The sequence below is a fragment of the Gavialis gangeticus genome, unplaced genomic scaffold (genome assembly GCF_001723915.1).
Source record: "Gavialis gangeticus isolate Ggan-Ray unplaced genomic scaffold, GavGan_comp1, whole genome shotgun sequence".
NCBI classification, from domain to species: Eukaryota; Metazoa; Chordata; order Crocodylia; family Gavialidae; genus Gavialis; species Gavialis gangeticus.
In genome coordinates this window covers 160,422-174,433 of record NW_017728999.1, presented here as the reverse complement: position 1 = coordinate 174,433, position 14,012 = coordinate 160,422, and the positions used below count along the sequence as shown (strand labels likewise).

General features: G+C 56.2%; 1 protein-coding gene across 1 annotated transcript in view; it reads left to right on the top strand.

Annotated features, from left to right (window-relative positions):
* ARHGEF17 (Rho guanine nucleotide exchange factor 17) overlaps positions 1 to 13,526 on the top strand; it is a 225,820-nt gene extending 212,294 nt beyond the window's left edge. Inside the window, exons 14-21 of the mRNA XM_019505928.1 lie at positions 663 to 913; positions 1,832 to 2,078; positions 4,050 to 4,136; positions 4,761 to 4,828; positions 5,883 to 6,031; positions 8,021 to 8,195; positions 9,628 to 9,885; positions 10,352 to 13,526. Coding sequence (XP_019361473.1) covers positions 663 to 913; positions 1,832 to 2,078; positions 4,050 to 4,136; positions 4,761 to 4,828; positions 5,883 to 6,031; positions 8,021 to 8,195; positions 9,628 to 9,885; positions 10,352 to 10,542 — 1,426 coding nt within the window. The 3' untranslated portion in view covers positions 10,543 to 13,526. The remainder of the gene's footprint in view (positions 1 to 662; positions 914 to 1,831; positions 2,079 to 4,049; positions 4,137 to 4,760; positions 4,829 to 5,882; positions 6,032 to 8,020; positions 8,196 to 9,627; positions 9,886 to 10,351) is intronic.
* The last annotated feature ends 486 nt before the right edge of the window (positions 13,527 to 14,012 follow it).

Below are 14,012 nucleotides of genomic sequence, written 5' to 3'. Positions count from 1 at the left end.
AACAAGCTTAAGATCCCAAGGATCAGGGCCCAAGAGAGCAGAAGAGGGGGTCACTAGCTGAGACCTGGGTTCTAGTCGCCCCTGCTCTTACACTGACTGCATGTGTAGCCTTGGGTAAATGGCTTGGCATCTTTGTCCCTCAGTTTCCCCAGCTGTTCAATGGGGTCCATAGCCCTGCCCCATGGTACAACAGGGAGACGAGGAGATAATCCACTAGAGATGGAGGAGGCGGGTAACTAACCCCAGTACTGGGCTGCGCAGCACCAGAGCCACTAGGTCCAGCCTCTTTGGAGAGTTTAGACACTCTGTGAGCCCTTCCCTGCCTTTCTGGGAAGATGAGGAGGGACAGAGTAGCCATTTGTCTATAGGACAGCTGTGACATACAGCTACCAGCCTTACTTCCTGGGCAGGGAGATGGTATCACCCCCATTTAAAGGAGGGGAAACTGAGGCATAGAGTCTCTCCCAAGGCCACGGGACAAGTCAGGGGCAGTGCTGGAGCTGGAAGCCAGGTCTCAATGTCCCATGTGGTGACCTGCACATCCAGCTCGCTGGGAGCTGAGCAGTGCAGCCACATCAGGCCCATGTCCCTCCTGCCACCCCTGCCTTATATTAGGGTCCAGAATCCTAGTTTCACCTCAGCTTTTGTCACTTCGCTGACAGGGATCGTCCTGAGTCACTGGCAAGCCCTTCCACCGAGCCGGCTCCTTCGGCACTGGATGATGCGGGGCCCCAGCAGTGCCTGCACATCTCCATCTCCGGCTCCTCCCTGGAGCTCTCAGAGCCTGTGGACAGCGCCAACCGGGAGCTGATGCCGTTCGACAGCGACGACACAGATGATGAGTCCTCGCCCAGCCCCTCGGGCCCCCTCCAGAGTCAGGCCAGCCACTCCACCATCTCCTCCAGCTTCGGAAGTGAGTAGGCAACTCTGACACCATTGAGCCCTACTGGGGGCTGGGAGCTGCCCTGGAGACAGCCTGCCTAACAACGCCCAGGGTCAGCAGGGACACCTTAAAGTAGCCAGGCCAAGCCCTCCAGGGCTCGGGACCGTCAGAATGGAGGCTGCCCGTGTCACACTCCTCCAGTCCCTTTGTATGTCATGATCATGGTCACTTTTAGACCCCTGGGATGCTGCCTCACTGCACAGGAGCAAATACAAAGGGGCTAGAATAAGAGTTGCAAAAGCATCTGTAAATCTGGGCTTTCCTAACTCCCAGGTGCTTAGCTTTGCCACTGAAATAATGTTCCTCTAATGCCTTTCTCCCGGGATGTGAGAAATACACAGGTTCAAGTCCTGGATCCACTGAAGTTAGTGACTAAAGGTCCAGTGAGCAGGATCTGGATTTGGATTCCAGCTCCAGCATCAATCCAGAGTGACTCCGCTAAGGAGGTGAACTCGGATACCACAATGCCTCCCCTGCTCTGTAAAGGCCTGGGGGTTTGGTCTGTCAGTATGAACGGTGCTAGAAAACTGTTGCATGCTAGTGAATGCTAAAAGCTACAGTCTGTTTTCATATCATTCACAGCAAAGGCTCCCATCAGAGCCACACTGGACCACACAGACATGGCATGAAACATCACAGGCCCCAGGTGTAAGCCAAGGGTCGCACCCTCCTGCTCTGGGTCCCATGGCGAAAGGCACCACAGCTGTGCTTTGAAATAAGTGAGATAATACTGAAGTCAAGTGGATTAGGCAGAGGTCATTGGGTCATGCCAGAGTCACTCCAGCTTGCCTGTTCCAGATTTGATGCTAAAATGTTAAAGGCCCGTGTGAATGGGTGCCCCTGTCACCTTCAGTCATCTGCATGGCTGTGTCTCTCGCCCCTTCACAGACGAAGAGATGCCAAGCTCCAAAGACGTGACAGCCGAGACGACCAGCTCCGAAGAGGAGCAAGACCCTGGCTTCCTCCCCATCTCCAGTGCTTTCAGTCAGACCAGGAACAGCGAGAGCCCCATGGATGGCCGGGCCATGCGCCGGTCGAGCCGAGGGTCTTTCACCAGGGGCAGCCTGGAGGACCTGCTGAGCACTGACCCCGAGGCCTATCAGAGCTCCATGTGGCTGGGCACCGAGGATGGCTGGTAGGTCAGCGGGGACTGGCCAGAGATGGGGAACTGGATGTGGGGCATCTCCCAAAGCCACCAAGCTGCACTCCAGCCTTTCTGGACCAGTCCTTGGGCAGCATCTGAGACGGAGGCTGTATGAGAACCAGGACGCAGATGCAGGAGTGATGGGGAGGGGGCAACTAGGAGGACGGGAGCAGGGTGTGGAGGGCAGAGGGAAAGAGAAGACTTAGGGGTTGTCTGCAGTATATCAGGACAGCCAGAGCCGAGCTGGTGAACTGAAGTATGTGCGCTCACAGCTGGGGTAAAGCCAGGCCTGGTAACCCCTGCCCAGGCAGGAGGGACTCCATTGATCCCCCTGGCTCTGCACCTGTCTACACTAGTGAAGGATTTGTTCTCCAGTGTCAGGCCAGGGGATCTTGCCAGGCACAGGGGAACCTTGCTTCCAGCCAGCCAGATGCGCAAGGCCAGTCTGGGTCTGCCAGGCCAGGTTAAAAGGCTTGCTGACTCTTCCTGAAGGATGGAGCTGAGCTGGAAGGTGGTTATTGTTCTCAACCCTAAAACACCCCAGCCTAGGTCAGAGCTGGCAAGCCGCGGCTTCAGATAAAGCCTGAGGCAAACGGTTTGCTTCTGCGGGGTGAGCTCTGATGAGAAGCCCTGGCAGCACATTGTGAGCTGGTTTTCAGCTGCTGCGGTGGGAGCTGCCTGCTGAACTCTGAGCACACGTGTGCATGTGTGCCACATGTGTGTCATACCCAGCAGCTTGCATGTGCGCAGGCACACCTTAGGCACCTGCCTGCTGCATTCACACATATGCACACACCCTCTCCCCCAGTCCACAGGCACAAAGCAACAGATCTGAGGGGTAGTGGCAGGGTTTTGCTGGTTGCTACGTGGGGCCGGGAAGGAATATTTTCCCCCTCCTGCTCCTACAGTTGTCAAGTTGGGGGTGGAGGATGTTTGCCTTCCTCAGCAGCATTGGGTGTTGCCTGCAGCCAAGGCTGGGGATTATGGCTGGGCTGTGCCTATGCTCCTGCTGGGATTTAAAGCTGGAGGTTCCTGGCCAGAGGGTCTTGTTCCTTCGCTCAGGGTCAGACCCATTGTTACATTTGGGGTCAGAAAGGAATTTGGTCAGATTGGTACAGACTGGGAGGGGCTTTGCTTTCCTCTGTAGTGGGTACATGGCCCTCTTGGGATCTCCCCAGCATATTTTCACCTTTTCAGCAGCAGGATGTTGGCCATTGTGGTCCCCCTGCTTTACCTATGGCAGTTTCAAGTGTGATATCTGGTTGCGATGAATGGTTTTGCTAAGAGATTGGTCGGTGGCTTTGTATTAGCAATGATCCTGTCTCAGGCAGGGGCCTGGACTCGATGACCTTGCAGTCCAACTTCTCAATGCTTGCGGGCTTTGTAACCAAGGCCTACCCTGGCATACACAGGTCAGAAGAGACTCTTGAGCGTCAGCATCTACACCAGTGTCCTGAGCACGGGTGTTTCTCTGGGCTTGTGTTCCTGGTTTGCTCAGTGGTATCTACCCCCCGCTGTGCTGGGCCTTGCACAAACTCTCCTGCTTGCACAGACCTCTAAGGTGAATGCTGGACTCCAGGCCATGCCAGACCATCCCCACAGCAGTGAAACAGCAGCTCAGCCTCACATGAATAAAGAGGATGGGTGTCTCGTGCCGAGGCCTCTGCCCCAGTCCCTTTCACCTGTGCAATAGGCAGAGAATGCACATATGCCAGCCATTGCCTTCTCAGTACTTCCCCAGCACCAAAGCCCCAGGAGAGGCACGAGCCACACCCAGCAGGTTGGCAGCAAGGCTTTTTTCTGGGCTTGCCTCCTCCTGCAGACAGGTCTCAGGCATTTAGCACTGTGCCCCCACCCCAAGCTGCTTCAGGTTTCACTGCCTGCCTGTGCCAGCCATGAAGTCACTGATGTTAGCTGAGCCGACAAGGTCTCACCTCTCACCCGCCCCTCTTCATTTTCCAGCATCCACGTGTACCAGTCCTCAGACAACATCCGCAACAGGAAGAACAGCATGAAGATGCAGCACTCGGCCTCCGTCATGTGTATCCTGTAAGTGCAGGACCCTGCTCAGGCCTTTAGAGCTTGTTCTGCTGCTGAAAGAAGCAGCATAATGCCTGGCTTTTGGATTAAGCACTGCAGAGGCCTGGGTTTATATCCTGCCTTTAACACTGAGTTCCTCTGGGGCTTTGGGCTGCATACCTGGTCTCTCCAGGCGTTCCTTCCCTGTCAGTCAGACTCCCCTCCTTTGCCCACCTTGTTCATTCAGACTGTCTTTTCTGCACAGGGATTACATCTTGCTCTTTGTTTGCATACTTCATAGTGCACAACTATGGAGTATGCAAGTATATACTGCGTACTACATAGTGGCATCAGGGAGGGTGCATCGCCGTACAGAGACATGGAGAGGGTGAGAAGCTGAGTAGCTTGGCACTGGGAGGGTGAGAGATGGAGCTGTGCCATACTGGAGTAGCAACACTGTAGGGGACACTGCAGCTGCACAGGGCATTATGTGAGAAACTAGGCATAGGAGATGGGAGGTACTGAGGGCCTCTGATGTGGGGCAGTTTGGTGGGGGAAGCAGGTTATCCTGGGAGGTGAGCATCCTCTGCATTGGGGGGTGTCTCCTGCATCATGCTCACTGCAGGCTAATCGTCTGAGCTCTTTCCTTGGCAGGTACCTCGATAACCAGGTCTTTGTGTCGCTGGCAAACGGAGAGCTTATTGTCTACCAGAGAGAAGCAGGTGGGTCACTTGGTAGCAGGGCTGGATGCTCACACATGCCTAAGGCTCCAGTGTCCCCTGGCAGGTCACTGAGCCCCGTGAGCATAGTCCAGAGGTGGGTTAGTAGTCGCAGCATGGCTAGACAGAGAGGGAGGGAAGAGGGACAGACCACCTGGCCAAGCCCACATAGTGGGTCCATGTCAGAGCTGGACAGGGGCACCGTGCTCCCAGCCCCTTGCTCTGAACACCCTGGGATGACGTTTTCCAAAGCACCTGCTAATTTTGAGTGCCTACAGGCACGGGGGCCCACTCTGGGCATTGGAAGTCACTGGCCTCTGAAAACGTTGACCTTGCACTAAAGAATCCACTGATCTTTCTATTAACTGCTGGGGACCCAGTTTTCCCCTCACTTCCTCTGGCGTCAATTAGGAACCCATAAAACTAGACTGGTGTGAGGAAATGGAAGAGGGGGCCCAGCATGACCTCTCTGCTACGCAGGGGTGGGTGGCATGGTGGCTGTGAGAACGACAGAGCCTCAGCAATCCCTGCTGCACCACGGGGCCCAGAGCAGGGCCCCACCTCCCCAGGCAGAGAGCTCTAGGGTCTCCTTAGCAGGTGGTAAATGGTTTTTGCCATCCTGAAAGGGAAGCCACTGGAGAGATGCATCCATGATCATCTTTCTGTACCATTGGATGCATGGCATAGCATGGCCTGACTTAACCCGGTGCATGAGCCAGTGAGCTGGAGATTCACCTCATAATAGACCATGAACCCTGCCTCTGATGGGGGGAGGTAGCAGTGTCTCACTCCCCGCCACTACCAGGGCACGGAGCCAGGCCATCCCAGGCATCACATCACACAAACCTGTTCCTAAACTGGTCCAGCTCTTTAAAGAGGGGGAGTCCTCTGCACTCGTATGGTGACTTCCAGACCCTTTGGGTGTTTGAGGCCAGCTAACACCCCTTTGGTCTGGTGCCCATGAGGTCCACTGGCCTCCATCACTATTTGCCCCCCATGCACAGGGGACCACTCAGAAGATGCTAGCTGTTTACTGCCCTTCTCTGTCTCTTTACAGGGCGTTTCTGGGACCCCCAGAACTCCAAGTCCCTGTCCCTGGGCTCGCCCGGGAGCCCTGTCACTAAGATGGTGTCGGTAGCTGGGAAGCTGTGGTGCGGCTGTCAGAACAGAGTCATCATCCTCAACACAGGCACACTTCTCCAGGAGGTACCTGCACCCCTTCCCTGTGACCGGGAGGATTAGAGCAAACAGCTTGGCAGGAGGGAGCAAGGGGTTAAGGACCCTTAGGAGCCAATCCAGCCCCTAATGGAAAGGTCCCTATTGATGACAGTCCACTCTAGATCGTGGCTAGCATACATCCAGAGTGTCAGGTTGTAGCAGAGACTTGTGATCAGCTGCTGCATTGGTGTCACCTCTGCTTCTCCTTGGCTCTGTCGCAGCAGCAAATGCTCTGAGAGCCTAGATGCATGATACATATTCCCAGTTTGCCCTGCGGGAACCCTACACGGTACAGCAGTTACTCCAGCGGAGACACTGTTCTGTAGCGGTTACTTACTCTGAGGAAGTCATGAGTACATTTACTGAGGAGAAAGTTACCCCGGTGTATGTTTTGTGTCTGTTGCCCCTGACGAGTTCTGGGGTAGCCATTTGTTCAGTGCAAACCAGTTTCCTGTCTCCTAGTGGCCAAGTGCCGGCCAGGACAGGGAGAGGGAGAGGGGTCTTGGGGGCTAAGCCTGTGACTGGGCCTCAGGTCACCTGGGTTCCATCCTTGCCACAGTCACGTGCAGAGGCAGATTGTCAAGTGTCCTGTGCTCCCGAGTGCCCAGTCTGAGCCATCTGGGGCATTTGTACACACCATGGTTTTTGCCCTTCTTTGTGCTGCAATGGCGTGACTGTTTGCACTAGCGGGATTTCCAGATCCTTTAAAAGTATTTCTGGTGCATTAAACTAAAAATCCTTGTATGTAGTTTAGTTTGGGTAGCCGTGAATCAAAGCATCATGTCCATGGATTCATTGCGGGGAAATACCAAGGCACTCAGAGATGTGTAATGAGCCTCTTTGTCCACCAGGTGGCACTGTGACTTTTTTGTAGTTCACCCCTTCAAATTGCTTTCACTTTCCAATTGCTGCTGTGTGTGTGTGCTGGCTCCCTGCTCCCACAACTGCATGGCAGGGCAAGGAGTGGGGGGCCCTGGACCCGGGGGGCAGCATGGGACTGTCCTCCTCTCCTGCAGTGCTGGCCAAGGACCAGGCTAATTTATTCAAAAGCCTAGTGTGTGCAAACACTGATGTGACGCTGCAAAATAAACAAGTTTAAAAATCTTATAAACCTATTTAATTTAATGAGGATTAAATCCTGTGACATGTACAGGCACCCCTAGAGCCTGCTGGGTGGAGACGCCAAGCTCTAACCGCTCCCATTGGCTTCTATGGGCATTCAGGGTGATCGGCATGTCTTAAATCTGTCCCCACACTGGAGGAGGTTGGGCAGTCAACCTGAAGGCTGGACTTGGAAACTCGCTTCCCACACACCACCCCTTGCCCCTTGCTCTCCAGCTGTGCTGTGGTATCAGTGTCACAAAAGCACTGGTGCCCTTGGCATGGCAGAGGCTGTGCTTTTGCAGAGTACAGTCCTCTTCTTGCATCCTCACAACGGCCCTCTTCGACTGTTCTTGGCCCGCTGCGCTCACTCAGAGGGGACTCTGTGCCCCTGCTCTAACACTGAAAGGCAGCATGGGCTAGTGGGTGAGACAGTAGCAGGGGAGTCAAGAGGTCTAGGTTGGTTTTCCCAGCTCTGCCACTGACTTGCTGCATGACCTTGGTCAAGTCACTTGCCTTCTCTGCACCTTCTCTTTCCCCTCCTGCCTCTGGTGTGTCTTGTCTGTTTAGACCCCCAGAGAGACAGTAGGGACTGTGTGTTGCTCTGGGTATGTACAGCACCTAGCACAGTCAGGCCCTAATCTGATCAGGGCTGTAAGATGCCAGAGGAGAGTGATAATAGTAAGGGACCTTTCCTTAGAGAGACTGCATCAAGGAATGGTCCACATGGAGGAAAGCCCGCTTCCTTACCAGCTTGTGGACACCCAGGTTCACAGCTGTCTGGCACAGTGCTCTAAACAGGCCCAAGGAGCCTACTGGGCAGGCTGGGCGCTCTCCCAGAGACTCAGGGCTGTTTGCTTTCCCTCTGCCCCACAGCACGCGTTCCACATCGGGCAGGACAGCAACCGCAGCGTCACTTGCATGGTGAGCTCCAGCCCTGGGATCTGGATCGCACTCCAGAGCAGCGCCCAGGTGCGGCTTTACCACGCCACCAGCTACGAGCAACTGGCCGAAGTGGACATCACCCCGCCTGTCCACAAGATGCTGGCAGGTAAGTCCTTCACCTCCCAGTGGCCGAAACCCCCGCGAGTGGCTCTGCACAGCTCCTACGTCCAAGCGTGTGATACTCAGCCCACAGGTTGCTCTTGGACTCCGTGTCTCAGGTTCTCCATGGACTAGGTTATTGGGGGGCGGGGGGAGTTATGTAGGTGTTGGTCATGTCTCTCTTACCCCTGTGGGCTGTCACTTCCCCACCCCTGGGATCTGTTCTACTGGACTGGAGGGTGTTTGCCACCATTTGCAGAGGTAGGTGCTGGGGCTCCCTGGTTAATCCTGATGTCTCCCATGACTTCTGAGCCAGCCAGCATGCAGCATCAGTGTCACTGGGCATCTCAGTAATGAGCTGCTCTGAGGAGCACTGGAGAACGTCCCATCTGAGCCTGCTGGTGAGAGGAAGAAGGCTGTTTCAATGGGCCAGATGTGTCATCCCAGCAGAGAGCCGTCCAGGGCTGGAGGCACGCCCAGCAGAGATGCTTACTGACTGAGAGCAGCCCGTGGTCTCCACCCTGAGTGGAGCAAGAGGTCTGCCTCAAGCTGCATGCTGTCCAGGCACAGCAGGGCAAGACAGGGCAGGGAAGTACTCTCTGTAGGGGCAAATGAGCAGGAGGCCACATGATCCATCCTCCTTCCCTTCCAGGGTAGGTTTCTCTCCCAAATCCCTCACCACTGGAGCTAGGCTTGAGCACGGCCCCATGACACCCACCCTCTGCACTTGTGGGACCATGGGGCTGGTGCTCACAGGAAATCCCTTCTCAGTGCCTTGGAGAAAGGGGCGCTGTGACGTGCTGGAGATCCAGGCAGCCTGGTGGCAGCTTTCCCTGCCCACATGGGCAAGGGGCTGCTCACAGTTTGGAGGTGAGTCCCAGACACATGAGCAATCCCACCCTGGCTTTCCTCTGCCTCCCTCAGGTACCAGGGAAGCAACTGATTTCTGGGAAGCAAAATCCAGGACGTGGCCGCAGACACCCCACAAAGCAGGAGAAACCTGAGCCCCTCATGGCTTCAATGAGGGAAGGAGGCAGAGCCCAGACACCCGGTGCAGCGTTTCTTGCTGAACCTGAAAACATCAGGGCCACATGCACACAGTGACAGCCACATTGTGCCAGATGGAGCAGGCCACCCAGCTGGGGCCTGCTTCCTTGAGGACACGGCCCCCAAATGGGGGGACTGTCCAGGATAAGCAGGGACAGTTGTTTGCTGGTCCCAGTTGCAGTGAAGCAGCAGGAGAACAAGCCCATACCCCCATCTATACCCAGGGTCTTAGGCAGGCTTGTCCCACCACACCTTCACCACCATTGGGCATGAGCCAGTTAAAGCTGACACAGGCATGCCCAGGCATATGGCAGCTGCATCCCCACCTGCAGTGCCAGCAAGTGCCCTGCGTCCGTGCGGTAACCCACCCCCCTCTCTGGTCCCTCCGGCAGGCTCAGATGCCATCATCCGGCAGCACAAGGCTGCCTGCTTGCGGATCACAGCGCTCCTGGCCTGCAAGGACTTGCTGTGGATTGGCACGAGCGCCGGGGTGGTGCTGACACTGTCCATCACGGCCAACACCTCCATCTGGAAGACGCCGCCGACACTGGTGGGCTTGTCCCAGGGCCACACCGGCCACGTCCGCTTCCTCACCTCCATCGAGCTGCCGGACGGCTTTGACATCCTCTTCCCTTTGCCAAGGGATCCAGGTGGGTCTGGCTTTGCCCAGAGCCAGGAGACCGGCAGTCAGTGTAAGGGCAGGCTCCAGCTAGCAGCCCTCGCTTGGGTCCTACCCCCGGAGTCGCCCCGTCGGGCGGCTGCCCTGCAGGGGGAAGGTGCTACTCACCAGAGGCAGAAACCAGTGCCCACGTGTGAGCACCACCCCCCACGGCCAGGGCTTTCCAGTGCATGTCCGCCCAGCACGGGGTGCTCTGGAGAGTCTGGGTTTACAAATGGGCACATCTTTGTGTTTCAGGATGGGCTGCCTCAATCACTAGCTGCTTCAGGCTCCCAGCTTTGGAGGAGAACCAGGCAGTACCGAGGCAGCGGGTGGGGTTATTATGGCTGATGTGAAGGGAAGGAGGGAGGTCTGAGGGCCCCTCTATCCACGTCACCTCAGGCGGGATCCCTGGCTTGATCTCCCTGGAGTCTCACCTGGATCCTGCTGTCTCCCAGGTACTGAGAAGCCAAGCGAGGTGGAAAAGAGGGACTCGACAAGGCACCGGGCCTCTAACATGGCCCTGTCGAAATCCAAGATGCTCGTGATCAGCGGCGGGGACGGCTACGAGGACTTCCGGCTCACCAACAGCAGCGAGACCGTGGGGCGAGACGACAGCACGAACCACCTGCTCCTGTGGAGGGTCTGATCAGCCCCTGCTGTGGAGGGGGGAGCGCCGGCTCCAGCCCTGCCGATCACGGACACTGTCGTGGCCTCCCGGTCCCATCGGCCCCTCGACCCCTCTCCCCACACATGTTTCGTCACCTGCCTTGGAGGCTCTGGCCCGCATGTGGGCCACGTGCCGCCCGGCGGAGAGGGCCGGCGGCAGCAGGGAGAGAGGAGCCCCATCGTGAGGTACCGTGTACAGACCACATTGCACAGCCTGCGCTTAACCCCGCCCGCGTGTATGTGTATCCGTGCCCGCGGGGAGAGCTGCACGGAGAGCCCGGGCTTCTGTGGCATTGCCCCAAAGGGGCCGTGAGGAGGAGGCGGCGGCAGCCGTCTTAGGGAGAGAGCGGGGAAGGGAACCCGTCTTCGGTGCCATAAACGAAGAGCACGGTGAGCGCCCGGCCACTGGCTAAGGACAAATGCAGGCCTCAGACCCAGGCACACCCCATGGAGGGCAACAGGCCACCCCTTTATCCATGCATCTGGCCAAGAGCCCCTCTTGCACCTCTGCCAAGCTCACTGCACAGCTGCATCCGCCTGAACCACTGCCCTGCCAGCCGCTCCAGCTGACCCTGCTCACTCGCCGCCAGCACCCAGAGAGCCCCGTCTCTGAAATATACATATATACATACATATATAGAGATATATTAAAATATCCTTATTTATTTTCAATGGGGGGCAGAGCTGTTTTGCCCAGAGCTGGCGTGAGGCAGTCAGATCCGACCCGCATGTGAAGCCAAGGGAGCGGGGAAGAGGCTGCCAACAGCCCAGCCTGGCATCAGTGCCCCAGCTCTGGAGGAGCCTAGCTACAAAGGGAAAGCCATGGCAGCTGGGTCCCATTCGCCCACCATGAGGTGGCATTGTGTGAGGGGTGCCAGGCCCCGTGTAGCAATGGGAGCAGTGTCCAGGGGAAATGAACCATGTGCAATACTTAGCTGAGACCCTGACGGTGCCGCCTGGGGGATATCCCAGCTCCCCTCTCGGTGGGTGTGAGGAGTGAGGCAGGGCCATCCAGGCAGGACATGGCATGTGGCAGAGGGAGGTCGCAGTCCGGGCCAGAGGGCGCAGGGGCTGAGAACAGCAAACCCGTGCTTTGTACAGTATTTATAGTGGCTTTCTTAATGAGTTGCCTTTATCTGTTTTGTTTTGTTTCTCTTCCAGCACTTAATTTATGCATTCAGCTTCCAGGTCCCTGCCCCTGCATGTCAGACAAGGGGCAGAGAGGAGCACGGGGTTGTGCCCAGTCGGTGAGAACTAGCGAGCTGGCTGGCAGCATGTCCTCGCTGCACACCCAGGTACTTGCAGGCAGGCTCACCCCAAAATACCGGACAGGGCTGACAGGTGCAGAAGTGGGCAGTGGCTGCTTGGGGCCCTGTTGGAGGCCCCTGGGCAGGGCTGGCCTTTCAAAAGCACCCCATGTGATTCAAGTGTGTTGCAACACCTGGTTCTGCCAGGAAGTTTGGCAGCGATGTGAAGGCTGCAAAGCCAGGAGGCAGAACATAAGAAAGGACTTTTGCAAATCACCTCCCACAGAGCCACTGAGCTACCCTGAGTCGTGGCCCTTTCGGCAAAGGGCACCTAGGCTGCCTAAAGTGTGACTCTGAGCTGTGAGGGGCCGGAGCTACGCGTTCTGGGTTCGCACAGGGAGTCCATGGCCATGGCCAGCACCCCGGGGCACTTCCCCTGCACAATAAACAAATGAGATGCTTTGAGCATCTAAATACATGTCCTGAAGTTTTTTAAAGATGTTGTGCGGTCAGATGTGCCCACGGACAGCCTCCCAGCCTGCTGCCTGGCCCTTGCTTCTGAGAATCAGGATGCTGATTTAGATGTCAGGACTGACAATACAGATTTAGGCTTCAATTCATTGTTGTTTTAATCTCAGCCCATCTTTCCAAAGACTTTCCAAAGAAAACCTTATGTGGGGTCTCCCAGGGAGGTGTACCAGGAGCTAGCTGAGCATCCAAGCAATCTGTCTGACGTCCGTAGCCCACTCCCTTAGCTCGCGTGAATAGGGCTGACTGCGTGGAGGCCAAGGTTGTGATGCCTGCTTCTTCCAGCTGCGGTTCTAGCTCTGTCTGGCACTTGAAAAGGTTTCTTCTACTCAGGTCACTTCATTAAATGCTTATCAAAGCCCTTATTAACAGATTCTGGTTCACAGCAACCAGGGCAATAGCGAGGAGTGTGTTTTTGAAGCACAGGGCCTTCTTTGCAGCTCTGAGACAGCTTCTTCCCATCCCTGCCTCATCAGCTCCCCATTTTTTTTCCAGTTTCACCCACAAACCCATTGAATCTCCTGCACCCATTTTCCTCAGTTAAGTATTTGGGGCTTCTTTAAAGGACAAGGGTGGGGGTCAGGACAGCTGGGCTCTGTTTTCAGCTCTGCCCCTGACCCCTGAGCGAGTCACTTCACTTCTCTTTGTGCCCCCCCATCCCCTTGCCTCTTAGCCTGTCTTGGGTAGCGAGGCTGCCAGCTTGTGCGGGCAGGGATTGTTGGCTGCTCTGTGTTTTCGCCTTGGCTCACTTGAGGTTAATGGTCCAATCCTGAGGCTACCAGTGAAAGTTTCTGCATGTTGGAAGAAGGCGTCCTCTGAGTGAGATGGTTCTTCTTTTAAGAAAGGCCTGACAATATTCCCACGTGTACAGGTCAGATTTCCTTGTGTGTTGGGGTAGGAGCGAGGAAGGATTGAAGGGACCTTGTCTGCACCTTCTGAAGGGACTCCTGTAGGGTCTGTAGAAGCAGTGGGGTTTAACCGCGGGGCAAGTCCAGGTGGGACTTGACCGAGCGTCTGAGTGGACGATATTCCCAGCCCTTAATCTAGCTTCCATCCAGTCCGGTGGGAAGGTGCTCACCGATTTCCATGCTCTTGGCTACGGCCACCAGCGAGCAGAGGCCAGGATCAGCACCGTGACGGGCCAGTGTGTGCCGGTGGTAGAGATTGGATGCTAAGTGCAAGAGCAGAGGGTTTGAATTTCTGAACCAGCCGCTACCTTAGCTGGCAGTGTAGACAGCATCAAGCCAGCTGGCCTAGCCTCTAGCCAAATACTGGCCCGGCACAATCCCCACAAGCAGCTTGGGGCCTCGCTAGGCGCCACCAGAGCCCTGGCTCAGCAAAGCACTTCAACACACTTTTAAGATGCTGTGAAGTACAGTGGAGCGTGGACTTAGTCATGTGCTTTGAGGTGAGCAGGTATGTGAGTGCTTTGCCCTCGTTGCCTGCAAGCAAGATACCCTCCCCCCGTCCCAGATCAGCAGCGTGAGCTGCACTGTGAGCCCTGGCTGCCGGGCACACGTGGGATCGCAAGGCAGATCCCAAGTATAGATTTCATAGATGTTATAGACACTAGGGCTGGAAGGGACCTCGCGATATCATCAGGTCCAGCCCCCTGCCCAAGGGGCAGAAAGTCAGCTGGGGTCAGATCACCCCAGCAAGATAAGCATCCAAATGT